General features: G+C 30.6%; 1 protein-coding gene across 1 annotated transcript in view; it reads left to right on the top strand.

The window, feature by feature from the left end:
* The window catches only part of LOC142322658 (uncharacterized), a 440,476-nt gene that overhangs the window by 83,563 nt on the left and 338,891 nt on the right, over window positions 1–18,022 (top strand). Inside the window, exon 2 of the mRNA XM_075361734.1 lies at window positions 1,308–1,416. Coding sequence (XP_075217849.1) covers window positions 1,308–1,416 — 109 coding nt within the window. The remainder of the gene's footprint in view (window positions 1–1,307; window positions 1,417–18,022) is intronic.

Genomic DNA, 18,022 nt, shown 5'->3' with positions numbered 1-18,022 from the left:
TTCTAATTTTCATTAAAAAAAAAATTAGCCGTGAATTGGCTAATGAAACAATAGTCCACAATAGCAAATATGTAGTAAATGTTCATCACGCGATCGTTACAGTAGTTTTCCTCATGATATCATTTAATATGGAAATTATTTTTAATGAACCTTTTTTCTTTCACATATAACGTTGATTTCTTCGTAATAACAGTTCCTTTAAAAGACTAAAAAGATTTTTCTTATTAAAAATAGCATACCAATTTCTTTTAACTGAAAAATTACAATGGAAAATATAATAGACAGCCCTTATTATTTTTACCTATAAAATGAAGTGAACATTGTTAAGTTACAAAGATGTAGCGTATTTTAGGGTTAAAAATGAATTTTAACGCTATAAAAATCTTTAATGCTATGTAAAGATTTTAGCTATTAATTTGCACGGCAAGCAAGACCACTTCTCTGAACAATGTACACAATATTAGTCTTTGTATTTTTGCAAAAAAAAAAAACAGAAATAGGAAGGCATTTTTCAAAATATTCTTCCTATAAGTATAAGTATAAATAAAAGTATGAAAATCAGTAGATATTATAAATTTCAGGAGTAAGGAAATGTTATTTTATACTGTTTTATTTATATTTCAAAAATTCATGATTGTATTTAGTCAGTGGTCAAAAATAAATGTTTAAATAAGTTTCTTGAACGTGGTTCCGGTGATATATTTTAATAAAATAATTAAAAGTAATTAATAAGTGATATATCCACCTTACAAATAAGTGTAATGATTATACTGTTAAAATGAAAACAGTCATACTGTATACCTATTTTTACTTTTGACTTAATATTAATATTAAGCTTAGCTTAAGACTTTAGCTTTATGACTTAATATTTTAACTCCTGATGATGGTTTAAAAACACCGAAACATCTCGAGGACTTAACACTTATTTGCTGGTAAGGTGGATGTATCGCTTATTAATTACTTTTAATTATTTTAAATAAGTTGTGCTGATTTTTTTTATTCTAATTTTCCGTAATTCTGTGGATTTTAACTATTTAGATAAATTATTGAAAAGATAATCATTGGCTGTTATTTAAAAAAATATTACTTGGGAACGGGATTTTTAACAGCAGTTTTTCTACGGTTTTAAAAAATAATAGTTTTAAAAATGTTAAAAATCAGATGATATAAAACTGAATACGTGGCAGAGAAACAGACGGTCTACTATGATATTACTAAGATTTCTAGATAAGAGACGTCTGTAGGTTACGATTTTACCTAATTATAATTTTTGTATAATTTTATAAAATATTCTTATTTCTTCTCAGGAGATGAACCTAGTTTGGATTTGAGCCATCTCAGCGAGGAAGAGCGTGCAATAATCCGTAACGTCATGGCTAAATCTAAAGACTTAGAAACCCAAGAAACGCCAGCAGTGTAAGTAAAATATTATATACTTTTATTAAATAATTTTGTTTCCGAATGTATACAGGTTAATATGTTTTAAAAATCTAATCTTTTTAATTTTTATAACAGGAAACAAAATAGTCCAAACTCATATTTTCATCCGTTTTTTTTTTTTTTTTTTTTTTTTTTTTTTTAATAAAATGCAGAGAATCAAAAATTCGTTTTTTAAAAGAAAAGGAGAAAACTTTATAACGAATTTGATGAATCTGGAAGTCATTAGACATCAGTGATGAATTTGTGATTCAGAGCTCGTAGGAACTGCGTCTCTTGTTCATGTAATGTCTGTACTTGTAGCTTGTTACACCTCTGAATTTTTAGGCAAGAATGTGTGTTAATAATTAGATAAATCAATAACAGAACTGTGGTCAGGTTCCCAGGAGCCGTAACGTTAAAATATAACTGATTTTTTCAGACTTACCCACCGGGTTGGTCTAGTGGTGAACGCGTCTTCCTAAATCAGCTGATTTGGAAGTCGAAGTTCCAGCGTTCAAGTCCTTGTAAAGTGAATTATTTTTACACGGATTTGAATACTAGATCGTGGATACCGGTGTTTTTTGGTGGTTGGGTTTCAATTAACCACACATCTCAGGAATGTTCGAACAGAAACTGTACAAGACTACTCTTCATTTACACTCATACGTATCATTCTCATTCATCCTCTGAAGGATTATCTAAACGGTAATTATCGGAGGCTAAGTAGGAAAAAAAAAGAAAGGTTCTTCCAGACTTCGAACAGCCAATCTCTGCATGGGAGGCTAAAGATAAATTTTCTGCGTCAGCCTGCACAAAAAATTGATATCGCGAATACGCAGCTCCACCAGGATTTGAGAGACTAACAGACTAAAAATTTCTTATAAATACAATTTATAATTCTAAAGATATTAATAATAATAATAATAGTAATAATAATTAAAATACGTATATGCAACATACAAAATAGTAATCCAAATAAAAAGGACAAGATTTGTTTAATGTAAGTTAAATAATAAAAACTAGAATACAGTCCAATTTATTAGAAATTGTTATAATAACCGCTAGAACTTAATATTGCATTAACAATCAATTCAATTTCTGCAAATACTATTACTTTTACTGTTTGCAATAGAACTACACTACATTTTTTTAATGTGTACAGTATTGTCTCTTTCACTACTATTTACCAATAAATCGCCGAACAAACTCCCGCATTCACCTACTGTCCAAGCTGGAATACCACGTCCACGTCTACGTTCATGTCCATGTGACGTACTCCTCACTCTTGTTACCACACGCTTAGTGATATCGCCGTCACCGTAACATCGTCAAACTCGGGCTTGCGAAACTACTCACTGTGTTCGCTTGTTATCATGATTGCGCCAAATACGGCCTCACAGAACTACTAATTCTTCGTTGGAATGGAATGGAATGCAAAGTTGGCAGGAGTCTATTACTCCCTACTCCATCGCAGAACCTGGACAGAGTCCCTTGCTGCTGGATCATTCTAATCGGGCTTGTTTTTTTAAAGGGTTAATTTTAAATAGCGGGTCTAATTTTTACAAGTTTTGTTTATTATTATTTAGTGTTTTAAGGACGGATTTAATTGCATTCCAATTCCGTTGTTTAACCAGCGTTATCGAACCCATTTTACGGGCCGACCGCGGAAGGCTAGGCTTATAAAGCCTGTCCTCCCGACGTAATTCCCCTTCAGACCGTCCACTGAAGTCCTTTCGGTGCTAACTCTTTAATAGGCTAGCAGGAATACGCCACAACGGGGCACTAACTGTAAGGAGGGAGCAATGCGTCCCCTTTTCCGGAGGAGTCGCAATTGCTGGGTTATTTTATATTATTGTAAGTTTTGAAAAGGAGAGGATGTTTAGAAGCTCTTCATCCGCTTCTGGTATGGCTGCCCTTCAGGACGCATCTCTGCTGGGCTCTGCTCCGGACTCCAGTCTGTGATGTTGAGACGAGTGGCTGGTCTTCCTTCTTCTTCATCTTCATCTTCTCCCTCTTCTTCTCCCGAAGACCTCTTCGTTCTTCTTTGGCCTGCACTTTCCAAGAATTGGTAGTAACCGAAGTTACATACCATTAACCTTGTAATTCCCGAAGCCCCGAAGGGCTGAACGGGGGAAAGTGCAGGTTTCTTCGCTCTTCTGTGCTGTCAGTGTCTGCTGGGCAGGTGGCTGCTGGGCTTGCGACTGCTGGGCTAATTCTTCGTTGGTCTCTGGCAGTATTTATATACCTGGGTCTGCAGACTAGTACCACCTCATCCCTTTAATTGTTGAAGCATAATAATTTTCATCGACCGCCCCCTTACGTTTTTTTTAGTCGGTCCGGTAACCTTTCTGGTCAAAGAACAACTTTTGGAGGTGTCATTGTCTATATTACAAAGAAAAGATTGTTAAACGGACCTTTTAGTCTGAGAAAAGGATCCATTTTAATTCCTTTTGAATTTTTCTTTTCATTATTATTTTCTCTTTCTTTCTTCTTAACTGGAAGAAATCCGTTAGCCTAGTCCGTTATACTGGTCCTGTTACAATATATTTACTTCCTAAACTAGTGATAAATAGGTATAATTATTTCCTTAATTTAGAACTTATAAAAGCTATAAAAATGTTTGGCATTCACTTCAATCCATCTCATCTCCTAGCATTACGCTATCCTTAATTTCAAAACACAATTCTTCATCATTCTTTAGTGCTTCAAATTTTACTTTTTATATTTATGTTAAGGCAGACTGCCTCAACATAAATTATTCAGAAACGAAAATCTCTGTATACGTGAAACATTGATGGCATTCAATTTTTGACAGTATTAAAAAAGGGGATGTACAGTTTCACCATTTTTAATTTTTATAAAGTGGCCGTATAAAATTGAGCTTTAGCACTATGAAAGCATTTCTTAAATTATTTTAAAATTTCAAACTTTTAAGTGATCAAATTTAGTGATGCCGGCCTATTCAACATTATTTCTTAACAGTTTTTACCAGACTATTTTGTTTTTAGTATTTTTTTAGTAAATTATAAACTTTTGGTCTTGTTGGATAATATTACACCAAATCGTTCTGACTTATTGAAAAATATAATTACTTCGATAGATATAAACTCTTAAGTCCCAAAAAGAATGGGGTTGAATGGAATTCGTGTTTAAAATATAATTTTTTTTAAACTTCAATTTTCAGTTTTGAAAATCTAATTCTATATACTATTAATGTAGAAGAAATGGGAAGTTTTTTTTTGTTTTTAGAAAAAGAGGAAGTCCCACCACGGACCAGATTTAAGAATTTATTTAAAATGTTTTGTGCTTTTTTATAATTTTTAATACTTTATCGGTTTCCAAGTTATAAATGTTATTAAAAATATTATATGAGGCAGCTGCCAAGCAAGGGGGTCAAATTGGCACCAAATTATTTTTAATTTTTATATATATATATATATTTTTTTTTTTTTTTTGCCAATTTTATGCTAAATACAGTACAATTTTGATGATAAAAATGCCATTTGGTCGAGGTTAACTTAGACCAAAAACATAATACTAAGAATTTTTATTTTTATTTCTGAATTAAATTTTTAATACTTCAAAATTTTTAAGGTTAAAACATCATTTGATCAAAGGACAAAAATGTTTTATTGAACATTTTGATTTTTTACGAAATTGTATTCTAAAAAAGAGTAAAAATTTAATGCCATATAACTAATGACATTAAATTTTTGAAAACAGTTAAACATTTAACTTTTAATTTTGGGAGATATGCAACATTCTTTCTGAGCACTTCTTGCCTCTTATCCTGAAAACCTGTAGACCAAAAAAATTTAAATTTTGCTATACCTTTGGCCGGTTTTTTTCGACCACATGGCGTTCTTGCGTTACACATATTTGTTTTTTTCTTTTAGTAAACTATACATTTTTATCGCACAATATCGGTCCAACTTATTGAAGTAAATAATTACTCTAATAAATAAATATTTAAGCCTCAGAAATTTAATCAAGGGGTAAACTAGGATCACAAACTTTACTAAACCTTTTGATTTTTTCTCAGTTATGTACTTTTAATATTGCATTATATTTAAGGTAAAAACGCCATTTGATCAACGCCATTTTTCTGAACATTTTCATATTTTTCGCAGTTGTACTCTAAATATTGCATAATATACGTATTTAAATATCCTCGAGCTTATTTGAAGTAATAATCTGTCAAGGGCAAAGCTTAAAAATTATGCAACCTTTCCCTTCTAACTGATAAAAAATTTACGTTTTTTTTGTTTATCCATGTCATGAGAATAAATCTTAATTGTGATTGTAAAGTTGTATTTACTTAAAGATTTGGAATCCTTTTACCTACGACTTTTACAACTGATATATATATCAGATGTAAATTAGAAAGTTATATTTTTAGTTATATATATATTTTAGAAAGTATCTAATAGTATGAACTAATTTAAATTAAAAAATAATCGTGTAATAATATCGTTATTGAGTTCAATTATATTAGCCTTCGTTTTGTTCACTATCAGCTTTTTTTATATTTGAAGGATATGTCAAGTTATTGATTTTATGGAAAAATTGTGTAATTAATTTCGTATGAGTAGCAAAAAGTAATTTTCAACCGTATGAATTGTAATAATAGTTTAATATCCAGTAATCCTTCCGGCTGTCAGTATGAATTACCAAGCAATATTTTCTACAGCTGTAATAAGAGTTATATTCTTGTTTTCTATAAAACAATTTATTTTTTATTTTCCGTTTGTCAATTAATTTTTTTCTATTGTTTTGCATAATGGAGTATTGCAAACAATACTGTATTGTAAATTGAATTTTCTTTATCTTCATGTTGAAGTTCTTTAGCGTTTAAAATTCTAATTTCAACAGTACCATGTTGGTTTTTAATTTATTCCATATTTAAAAAAATTATCTGATAGATATTAAAAAAACTTCTGTTAGAAGGTCAAATTGAAGGTGGGTTGAAGGAAACAAAGAGCTTTTTTTCTTATACTAATTTACTCTTTCATGGTTAGGTAAAAAGAGTAAATCAGTTATTTTTATTACAGCATTTCATCCATTTTTGGTGTTTATATCACTTGTAAAGCACTTAAGGTACATTTAATACTGCGTTGAGTTACTTTCTGTCACGTGAATGGTATTTACTACACAGTCAATGAGATAAATAGTGGGTTTTATAATTGTAGTTATGAATTTCACGCAGTTTTCGGCGGGAATGTGTTGCCCAGGTACAGCTCCATTCGGCTCAGTGAAATATCTAAATAAAAGATCACATTCTTTTGTTTCACTTAAGATTAGATTCTTGTTACTCCTGTTAATAACTATGGCTTTTTCGTTATTGACTTTTGTCATGGTTAAAGTTGCAAGATTTATTGGCTGACTAAACCATCCGTTTCGCCAGTTCAGATAATTCTTATATTGAGACATATAATAAATACAAAACATTCTACCTTTTTCGTAAATGAAGAAAGAATACTGTTGTCAAAATTTCGACAGATCTTACCGTTTTGATTAAAAAATAAATAAAATTAAATTACGCTTTAAATACAAAGTACAAAATTATAAAAAACATATATTTTAAAACAAGTGATACAGTATTTTATGTGAAAACCTCTACGAATTTGTGACCGGCTCGCAATCTCTCTCCTCTGGCTGTCACCGATAAGTATGGATGTAAGTCAAAATCTGGCCCGGATGTAGATAGAAGCTGCATACCGATTCACAGATCTGAGTAACAAGCCCGCGAAATCTCGTCCATCTTAAGATCGGTTTGACAAAATGTAGAGTAAATCGCCTCGGCTCCTCTCCATCCATCAGGGCCCTTAATGTTTTAAAATTTAAATAATAGGGTAATCACTATAATATACGTATTTAGGAAGTTTTCGAATACAATTTCCAAGCACTTTATGTTTATCTTGGAAGAGAAGACTTTACCTTCAGTTAGGGATCGATCAGGCGAAGCGTTTAACTAATTGGATTGACCAATCGTAAGCCAGTGACTTTGCCTACATACACTATCAAATTAAACGAGATATACTATAGCACTTTCAGATAATTTAAATATTCTGTTCTTAAATGAATACGGCCAATCTATTTTGCTATTTTCGATCTGTTATAGTGTATAAAAGAAAAATTATTGGTATTTGTAAAAAAAAAATTGTTGGTTTTTGTCAAATTTTGAATTTTCCTGAATCCAAAAACACTAATGAGCTTGGTAATAAACTTTTTATGCATGTATATACATGTGTACGTGTATATGTTTTTATATGTACTGTACACGAATGCTCGCGTGTTTGTCTCCGTTTTGCTATAATTCTCAAGAATAGTTTAACTACCAATTTTTATTAGGTGCAGTATCTGTCTGATTTCATCTTGTTTTTCTTTTTTAAATTGGGTTGATAGTAAGGAGTACTAAAGAGTATTGGTCTTTAAACAAATTTTACCCCTGATTTGTTATATATATATAAATTAACCCATTTGGAAGTATTTAAATTATTTTTCCTTGAATGTGGTGACATCAAGGTCGAGATGGCTTTCAATATTTGTTATAGAGGTAGAAGATATATCTAAAAATGCTTTTAAAAATTATTTTATTAAAACAGTCCAAAATACAATCACCTGAGGTGTTTGAAACTATTTCTGGATGATATTTTAATTCAAAGTAAGTTAGCATAGGGTTGAATTTTTGTAACATTTTCATGATTTATCAAAATTTTCAAGGATTTATTTTATAATCTTTCATCTGTTAGTAAAATAAGTAAACAAGCGAGAAATCCTGATATTGCAGAGCATAATAATTTTGTAAATTGTCACTGAAGGATGAATTAAATTATAAGTTACATGAATTGTCGGGAAAGTCCATCGTCATCGATGTCATTTCTTTAAATAATTATTTATAACTATGAATATTATTTAGTTTCGAAGTTACTAATTTTAAGTAGTAGTTTATAACTGAATATTTCAAACTGGATTTGTCTTAAAAGAGAAAACACACATTAATAGTTGATTTAAGATTTATAAGTGATTTTTATTTAATTTCTCATCGATTTCCGGATAAGCCTAAATCGAAGAGAAAATACAACATTGATTGATGCGATTGTGGGGAAAATGACATAGGCATTAACGTTATCTTGTCGCAGTCCAGTGGGTTGAACGCTTGCGAAGGACCCGCCTCTTTTTCATAAATATAGTTTTATATTTTATCATATCCACACTTTCTAAAAACTGGAGTAATTTTTTATAACATATATATCTCAGTTTGGTTGAACTTCTGGAAAACGATAAAATTTAGAAAGTTATCGAAGTTAAAAAATATAATGAAATATTTTACACCTGGTTTTTATGTAATCAACATGCAATAGTAACTTATATACCATATACATACATGTATGTATGTTTATACAAAAAAAAGGTAATCATATATGTTTTGCTAAATCTGTTTCATTCAGAAAAACATATATTATTACATTTTTTGTTCGTTTGTTTGTAATTAAATTATTACCAACCCTTTTTGCATTCTAACTCATCAGTTTTAACCATTTCTGGGCAAATGGAGAGATCATAGGCTAAACTCTGCATATTTCATTTTATTTCTTTAATAATGGTACTATTATAGTGGTAATTAAAGGATTACTTTTCCCCATTTATTGCCTCTTTTCCCACGTTACATTTACCACATCGTGTTCCGGCAATCTCGGCATAATATTCATAATTATTTGAAAGTTTCATTCACTGTTTCCATAACAGATTTTAAACTTTTAACGTATTCTTCCCGTATTTTTTCAATATGTAGACAGTTTTCATTATAGTATTTAAAAAACATACAGAACAAAGAGGTCATCTGTAGAAGAAGATGAAGAAGAAAGAAGACCCTCTACGCGACCCGACGTCACGGACAGGAGTCCAGAAAAGAGCCCAGCAGAGATGCATCGTGAAGGGCAGCCATTAAAGAAGTGGATGAAGATCTTCTCCTATCCATTCCTAAAAATACTTATAATTAAATAACTTGAATCAAATCAGCAATTGCGACTCCCTCCGGAGTAGGGGCGCATTGCTCCCTCCAAATAGCTAGTGCCCCGTTGTGGGGTATTCCTGCTAGCCTATGAAGCGTTAGCACCGAAAGGACTTCACTGGACGGTCTGAAGGGGAATTACGTCTGGAGCACGGGTTATAAAAGCCTAGTCTCTATAAAAGCGGTAGGAAGTGGTAGCCTCTTAGGAGGTTGTTTGTTGTTGTTCAAAACAACAGTGCATACAATTAAGGCTATGTGCTAGGCACTCATTAAATTTTGAATAAGTGCTCGATTTCTTTCGAACCTATGCGTCCAAACGGACGCCGCGTAAGAGGTCATACTTTTCAAGACACCACTGTACACCATGTACAAATGACGTTCCGACAGTCCATAATCCTTTCGAGCAATCCTCCTAAGCTTGTGCATCACAGAGATGGCGTACGCTGCTATTTGCCTAATGTGGTTACTAAACAGCAACTTCTCATCAAACAAAACACCTAGGTACTTATGAACTCGAACTCACAGCCTTTATACTTAATACGGCTGTTACAACTGTATGATAATTTGTCTGCACCCTTGAGAAGCATAAACTTCGTCTTGGGCACAGAAATCCTTAAATTTTGAGTGTCCATCCTGCCCCCTGCGGTTGACAAAGCCGCCTGAGCTCGGTCTTCTAGCTGCGGTCGTGAGTTACCACGAACTAACAGGAGAAGGGGTCATCGTGACCCCTTCCGGGAATGCTAGTCCCAAAAATCTGTCGAATACCAGGTTCCACAGTAAGAGACCGAGAACGGAGCCCTGCAGGCTTCCCCTGGTGACAGACTTTCCCACAACTAGTTGCACATCGTTAAAAAAACCCGTGCGATCAAACATGTAGTCACACACTATTGACTGCAGGGCTACGGGAACGTAGCCCTGCAGGCCGTTTGTGAGGCCATTGTCCAGGCAACGTTGAGTTACAAGTTATTTTTCTGGCTTCTTGTATTTATAATGAGTTAGATGTTCTTCTGTTTAAATCTAAGACATTTTTCCCCCAAAGCATCTTAAAAATTATATTTTATTTACCGATCATTTTTTAAATGCCCGCTCTTCCTGCCTACCCTTAGTCGTGGGCGTGATACGCTATCAATACAAAATGCTTTTAGCAATTTTTATGTACAAAGCATAAAAGTACATACTAGACTGCATTGCATTTTAAAGTTTAATTTTTGTTATTCGTGTAAAAACATTATTTTAAAAATATTTTTTTTATTAATATTTCAAAAACGTAATGGAGAAAATATATTTTTGTAAAAAAAATAATGGAAAAGTGATACAACAAGAACAGTATTAATCAAAAAACTTGTTTGAGATTAGTGAACAAATGAAAAAATTATTAAAAAAAGAAACGTTTTCAGGGATTTTTTTTAATAATCAAAAGAATCAGTTTAGTAAGAAAATAAATAATTAATCTTGTTTATTTTGTTGAAATAAATTAATAAAACTAATTTTTTAAACAGATTAAAACGAATATATAATGAAAAAATTATAATATTCGTGAGGTTATATATAAATTTATATATAAATCTTGATCACAGCAAATTTAGTTTTCCTCCAGCTTTGACTTGTAAATTATTTACTGTCAGCATTGTTATGTATAAACACTGTCGGTGTAAATCACTCACACTATTGTCTAAAATCTACAACTATTCCGGATGTATACAGTGCAACTTCGTGTTTGAAACTTCAATGAAATCTGGCATGATATAACGAAAATGTATGAGATAGCTAATAATCTACCGGTAAGTTTACGCGATATTGAATAAGAGAATAGTTTATAATATTCACTGAAACAAAACTATCTGATAATATTACCTTTTAATTCACTAATATCAATTTTATACAACGTACCTTAGTTTATATTTTTTTTAATTTTTTTATATGTTTTTTACGTAAAGTATTTTATAAAATTATACTTATGCAAGAAATGTAACAAATAGTATAAATACTGTAGAACTTGAAGCGCGTTACGTTGCTAAAAATAAAAAAAATATAGAATATTACATGATATTTTATTAAAGGACAAAAAAGCTAAGGGTCTCGAGTTGCGATTTAGGAGTACAATATTACAATAGTTAGTATAGAAATAGGAACTGTAAACAACTTTTGAATATGATTAACAAAAGATAAGGAATAATGGTTTAGCTTTTGTAAGTGCGGTTACAAACTTTTCAGATATAAACTTTATACAGTTAGTCAGCAACTAAGCTTATTAATAATGAATTATTTTATAACATAATACTTGATTATAATGTCATATTAACTTTAATATTAAAGTTTAACTTTACAAATACTTTTTTGGTTCGATAAGTTCATTTCTAATTATATTAAACTGACTGTATCTATGGTATATCCCCAAAAATAGTTATTTCTTGATGTTTGTAATTGTTTTTTTAACTGTTAGTTAAACTGATATTTTTAAAATTGAATAAAACTTCTCTAACCGTAAAAGTTTTTAAAGATAGTTATTTTTTAAACGCTATAATTTTTAAGCCGATCGCTACAATACGATTTCACTATACGGATTCTTTGATTTCATTTAACATTTTTTCTATCATAAGAATACCTAAATCGTTGAAAATTTTGTTTAAAACACGACATATTTATACGATTATTTTAATTTTACGCTTTCAATCTTTTTTTTAATAAAATACTTTTCTACGAGCATAGAACATGGTGTTGGATAGGGGGTTAGTGGTCAATCTAAGAGATGAGTTTAAGAGATCTATTGAAGCCAACTCTTTATTTTCGACTTGGACTACTAAAGCGATTTTTATAATACATAATACATAAGCATGATACGTAGTAATTCATAATAAGTATATGCAGAATACATAAGCGATTTTTGTAGTACACAGAGATTTTTGTATCCTATTTGTAGAATATTGTGAATTTTTTTAGTGTATAATTATGTTTTATCGTTATTATTTCTTTTATGCATATTCTCCTTTAATAAGTATCTTAATCTTATTTTTACTAATTCTCTAATATTTAATAATTGGTTAACTTAAGAAATGCAAGATAGTCTAAGTTTACTTTTTCCGTTTATTTTTATTAAGGGTTTTCCGACGTAAATCATTTTACTTCCTATTTAAAATTTATATTCCCTTACTACCGATCTACCAAATTACTATCTAATAACCAAAAGCTCGTTACCAAAAGCATGGAACCGTACGAAAATGACATCAGACCAGTTACTTTAGAAGAGCACTTTATTTTTCATTTTACAGACCTCTGGAAGATCATTTTTTCAATCGGTTTCCCATTTCATTCCTACCTGAACAAAATATAAGCCAATATATATTTTTTTTTTTTTAGCTATAATAACATCATTTAGCCTCTATTTCGACAAAATCTCACCCGATATAGAGTTCCACAATTTTGTAATTAACAAACAGTTTTTCTTTTATCGATTTCAAGAATTTAAATAAAAAGAAGAATTAATAAAATCAAACAGATCTGTTTGAATATTTATTTAACAAACGGGTAACGTTCGTTTAATGATCGGATCAAGGAATTGAATTGATCATCGAATTCACTTGGAATTCGTTTTCTACGTGGAAAACCTCGGAATTCTGCAAACATTTTTATCAAAATCTTGAATATTTGTAAGAGTACTTAAAAAGAGTTTATATGAAAAGGAACTTGATTGATATCATATTATACATTCTAGACCCTGGTAGGCTAATTGATTTCTTCTATTGTTGGAAATAATTATGGTAAAAAAATCGAATAAGAAATTTGTTTAAATTAATTTTAAAAATATAACAAAAAATAATCACAAACAAGAAAGCACAATAAAGCAGAAAATGTTAAATAGAACTAAATGTAAATAAAATAAATCAGAATATGAATTAAGTACTCGTACATTAAGTTTTGATGTTGAGTCCGTGACGATCAAGGATAAAAATTATTTAAAACTATAACCTTTTGGAACGAAAAATCAAACTATAATTACAATGTTTTTTATAACTTATTTTCAAAACGCTTCAAACTGCAAACATTTAGGGATGAACTCTAGATACGTGAACCCAAAACTGTAAAGATATTCCTTGAATTTCTGTGAGCGGGAACCTGCTAGTTATACTCAAGCAAACCGGTATCTCTTTAATAAATCTATGACATCGGAAAAACATTTTGCTGAGAAAGCACGAAAGAAAGAAAAAGACAGACAGACTAATCAAATTTTGTCGTTGAGGGCTTAACGAGATATCAAATCAATTTATTTTTACCCTATGTTCGAATTTTTATTTTAAAAACATTTAATGCATGGAATTTAAACATTTTGAACGTTTAAGTAAATACCTTAAAGGATAAAGTGTTTTTCTTTCAGAGTTTTAAATCATTTATAAGCATTTAAAGAACCGGAAGCATTTGAGGCTAATGGTGCCGGAAAAAAGGTGAAAACAGACGAAAGGTTAATAGAATAAAATCAAAATTGAAAATGTGCAATTTTTTTGATCGAAAACCTGAATAATAAAAGAATTTCAGTTACAGATATTTTTAGATTTCTTAAAATAGACAATTCAATTATTTCTTACAATGATTATTATCATTATTATTGAAAATAACAATTCTTGTAATACAAAATTATATGTAATTGGATTATCAAATAATATATTTAGTTAATAAGTTCAAAAATGGTTTCGCTATCCCGCAGAAAACCCTACGTCATTTCCGTAGTAGCTATGTAATTTTTTGCTGAGAGAAAACGCCGTCACCAGTCGACCGAAATTTGAATGAAATCCACTGCGTCCTTTCTACGATCACTGCGTTTTCTTCCATCAATTTCTTACTGATCACGTCAAAAGCAATTGATTCCGCTTACTCAGATTGTATATTTTCTTTAAATTAAAAGTTTATTACAATAGTTATAGATAAAATTACAATACAATACAAATTAAAAAAATCTGGCAACAAAGTTGTAATACTTTTCTGGGATTTTTATTTATTTCTATATAATGGATGAATATATACATGAAAATAAACATAAAATAAATGAAAATAAATTATACATGATAATAATAAACATGAATAGTTTTAAAAATTCAAAATATCGATATTTTTAAATATCTGTTGGGTTCCCCCACCACCAGCATTGGCGCTAAAGTATTTTTTTGGGGTCATTTGCACTATTGCAATGTTTAAGAAGACATAAAAAAAGATTTTGCGTAAAAAAATACGCAGTCAATAAAAGACAGCTTTTTTCGATTTTTTCCGAAAGGGGGATATTGCGGAAAACAGTTTTTTAAAACGCTAATATAAGCATACACGCATGTACTGAGCTTAATATAAAGTAGGGTTATGTTAACAAAATTTTGAGAAAATTGATCCAAAAAACTATCTATCCCACCCCTTGAAGATGCTGACCCCAAAAGTTTTACATATATGAATCTCTGTACAAAATTTCATTAAATCGGTTTATTCAGTCAAAAGTGATTAAGATTCAAACACGCCAATATACGTACGCATGTACGAACCTTACCCCCCACTCTTTTTTGGAGGCCCTGCGTCATGAAACGTCATAAATGCAAAAACTACCTCTCCCCATTTTTTGACTGATTACTGTACTTTCGTTCTTGTAGCATAGCTCTATAGCTATGATGCAAGGAAAGTAATTTATCAATAGAATCTAATTGGCTTTTAGATTGAAGTTCATTCTATTAAATAACAAACATAACATTGAAAAAAAAAATCTTTTAACAGCAACAAGTAACAATACGTTACACAATGCCTAATACCGACTAAAATCTGGTAATACATGCAAACATTATGACCACTCTCATTACTGTTAATGAGATTGTGTCATGCAAAGATAATATCATTCATGTTACACTCATTAGTGCTATAACATTTAATTAAATCTTGAATTGAACGTATACAAAATGCATGGAAGATAATACAATATATTTTTAAAATACTGAAAATGTAAGTTTTGGTGAAATTAAATCTTTTGTAATAAAATCCATTTCAGTAACTTTCAAACAAAAAGTCGATTCTACATCTCTGAATTTAGACATTCAGAGAAAATTAATGACTGATGACAACTGATGAAATATATAACAGAAATTGGCTGATAAATGTTTTTAAAATCGTATTTTACGAATATCAATGAATCTTAAGGGTGAAATAATACTGATTTACATTAAAAAAAAAATCAGTTCACCTTTTTAAGTGGAACGTTTTTCTAGCTATTCATTATTTGAGTGGTTTTATATAAATTCTCATTCCTTATAATTTTTATCACATTAATAACCGACGGTATAATATAGGTCCTATAATCTCCGTCTGGGTGACGGTTAAAATGACTTCTCACACCATCACTTGTGCGCTGGCACAAGAGACGTCGGTGGATGCGCAAACAGTGTTGCGCATTGGTACTTTTCATTGACCCCGCTTCCACCAATCGAAGTACTAGCCACTACCAAACAATACAGCATTAGTTATAAATTTATTTTACATTTTTATACTACATGAAGTGTGAAGTTTACATCAGTTTATATAAATTACCGATGTAATGATTTTACTAAATTTTTACAATTATGAGAACTTTTCTGTTAGAGTTACAACACCATACGCCTTGTAAAATACGCGTATTTAACCGAAAAAATTCCTGCTAATAAATTACTAACTCGCTTTATGAAGAGATGTAGCCTGCTGCAGGAAGTCTTGAGAACACATTAAAACATTTTTTACAAGTAGACCGGCTGCCATTATGCGGTTCATAGTATACTACTGAAGGAGAAGTGAGCTGTAAGTGGGGGTGACCCTCTACATTTTGTCGTTAAGCAAGAGCAGAATAATTGTACAGAATATCTTTTTGTATTTTTTAGCATTTCACTTCGATCAATTTTACACTTTATTATTTGCTTCACAATAATGCAAAAAATCAAAAAGGTTTTCCTTAATAATGTTTCTGTTACGATGTAAAATTTAATTCAATTTCTAAAATTTTCTTTCAAAAACTGAGGATAAACTATAGAGTAATACCCTTTCGATAACTATATTTTAATCTTACTTGAATTTAAGCGGCTGTAAGATGAAGCAAAAAATTCTAAAAACATTTCTTATTAACTGCTTGACATAAGATTTTCCGGTATCTCAATTTTATATACAGTGACAAAGCATTTATTAGCGACAATCATTATTAAATATTAGAAGAAAATTCTCTTGGTTTTCGTGAGCTGAATAAAAAAATTAATATAAATCATTTTTAACAACCATTATTATGGTTACAGAGAAATATCTGAAAAATGAATAAGTCAATAAATATTTCTTGGGGTTCTGGCAATGTACAGCAAGTTACATATGAAAATGACTCGCAAGCAATGTCTTCTTAGTAGAATTTCACAATTAATTACAAGCTAATTATAAAAGAATGGTAACATTTATGGCACCATGGTTTTGTTTTTATAATAAAAACAACACCATGGTTTTGTTTTTAAAATAAAAACAAAACTACTTACGTTTATATTATTTTATTTATCAAATTCTCTGTGTAAAATAGTTTTGTTTCGTAATCAATAAATTGATTACTCGTCAAATGTCCAGTCGATATTCATTTTCTGTCCAAACACGGTGTAGCATATCTTCTATTACGATTGTAACCGCTTCCTTAATTCTTTCCTTTAATTGACTCAAACCGATAAATTTTTACGTTGTTAATGTAAAGATATGTTTACATTGACAATTTTGGGATACATTTTTACCGTTGTTAATGTATCCCACATGAAAAAACCACAAGGGATTAGTTACGGACTTTTTGGAGGAAGAAAGCCGTAACTTCCTCCAAAACCGTAACTTCCTCCGAGAGGCATGGGTAGCCTCTCGGCCTACCCATGCAAATTTTTCAATCAAAGTCTGACTATCGAATGCATTAAGATGTGGGTTTTCGGAAATTAATTTTCGAGTTCATCCAGTTGAGAAAAGATGTCATATTTCTTCTATTAAGAAACCATTTCAATTAATAGCCTCTTCACAGAAAAAATAATGCATCGATTAAACGATTTTTCATTAAGCCGCACTATTCACAAAATTAACTTTATACGGGTTTGTCACGAGCTTTCTCAAGAATTACACATGTCAGTTTTTAGATCTGAGTAGATGGGAGAATCGTGTCAGTTAACACATCCATTCATGTGAAATATAGTTTCACTCTAAAAATTAAATCATTTAAGAATGATTTGTTTTCACTAATTTTGTCTAAAATTTCAACAGTGATTTGGAAACGTTTTTACGTAAAACTTTATGTTTTTTTTTTTGGAATTTGTATCTCGAATCTTCGACGAGCGATGGGTTTATCGGACTTCTGATTGCTAATCAACAAATTCTTTCAACATCTTTTTCCTGATAGCAGTGGCCTTCCGGGCGATTTCTCTTTGAGAACATATCCTGTTTGAATCGATTGAACCAGCACTGTATATTGTTTTCATGTGATGAATCGTTTTCATTAGACACGTCAAAATGAACGCTGAATTAGATTCATTGACATCAGTTCGGCATATTACAAAACACACTGTTGTTTATCTTTAACAAAAAAGATAATAAACA

The sequence above is a fragment of the Lycorma delicatula genome, chromosome 4 (assembly GCF_047948215.1).
Source record: "Lycorma delicatula isolate Av1 chromosome 4, ASM4794821v1, whole genome shotgun sequence".
Lineage (NCBI taxonomy): Eukaryota > Metazoa > Arthropoda > Insecta > Hemiptera > Fulgoridae > Lycorma > Lycorma delicatula.
Note: the sequence above shows the minus strand (reverse complement) of the source record. Positions and strands in the feature narration are given on the sequence as shown.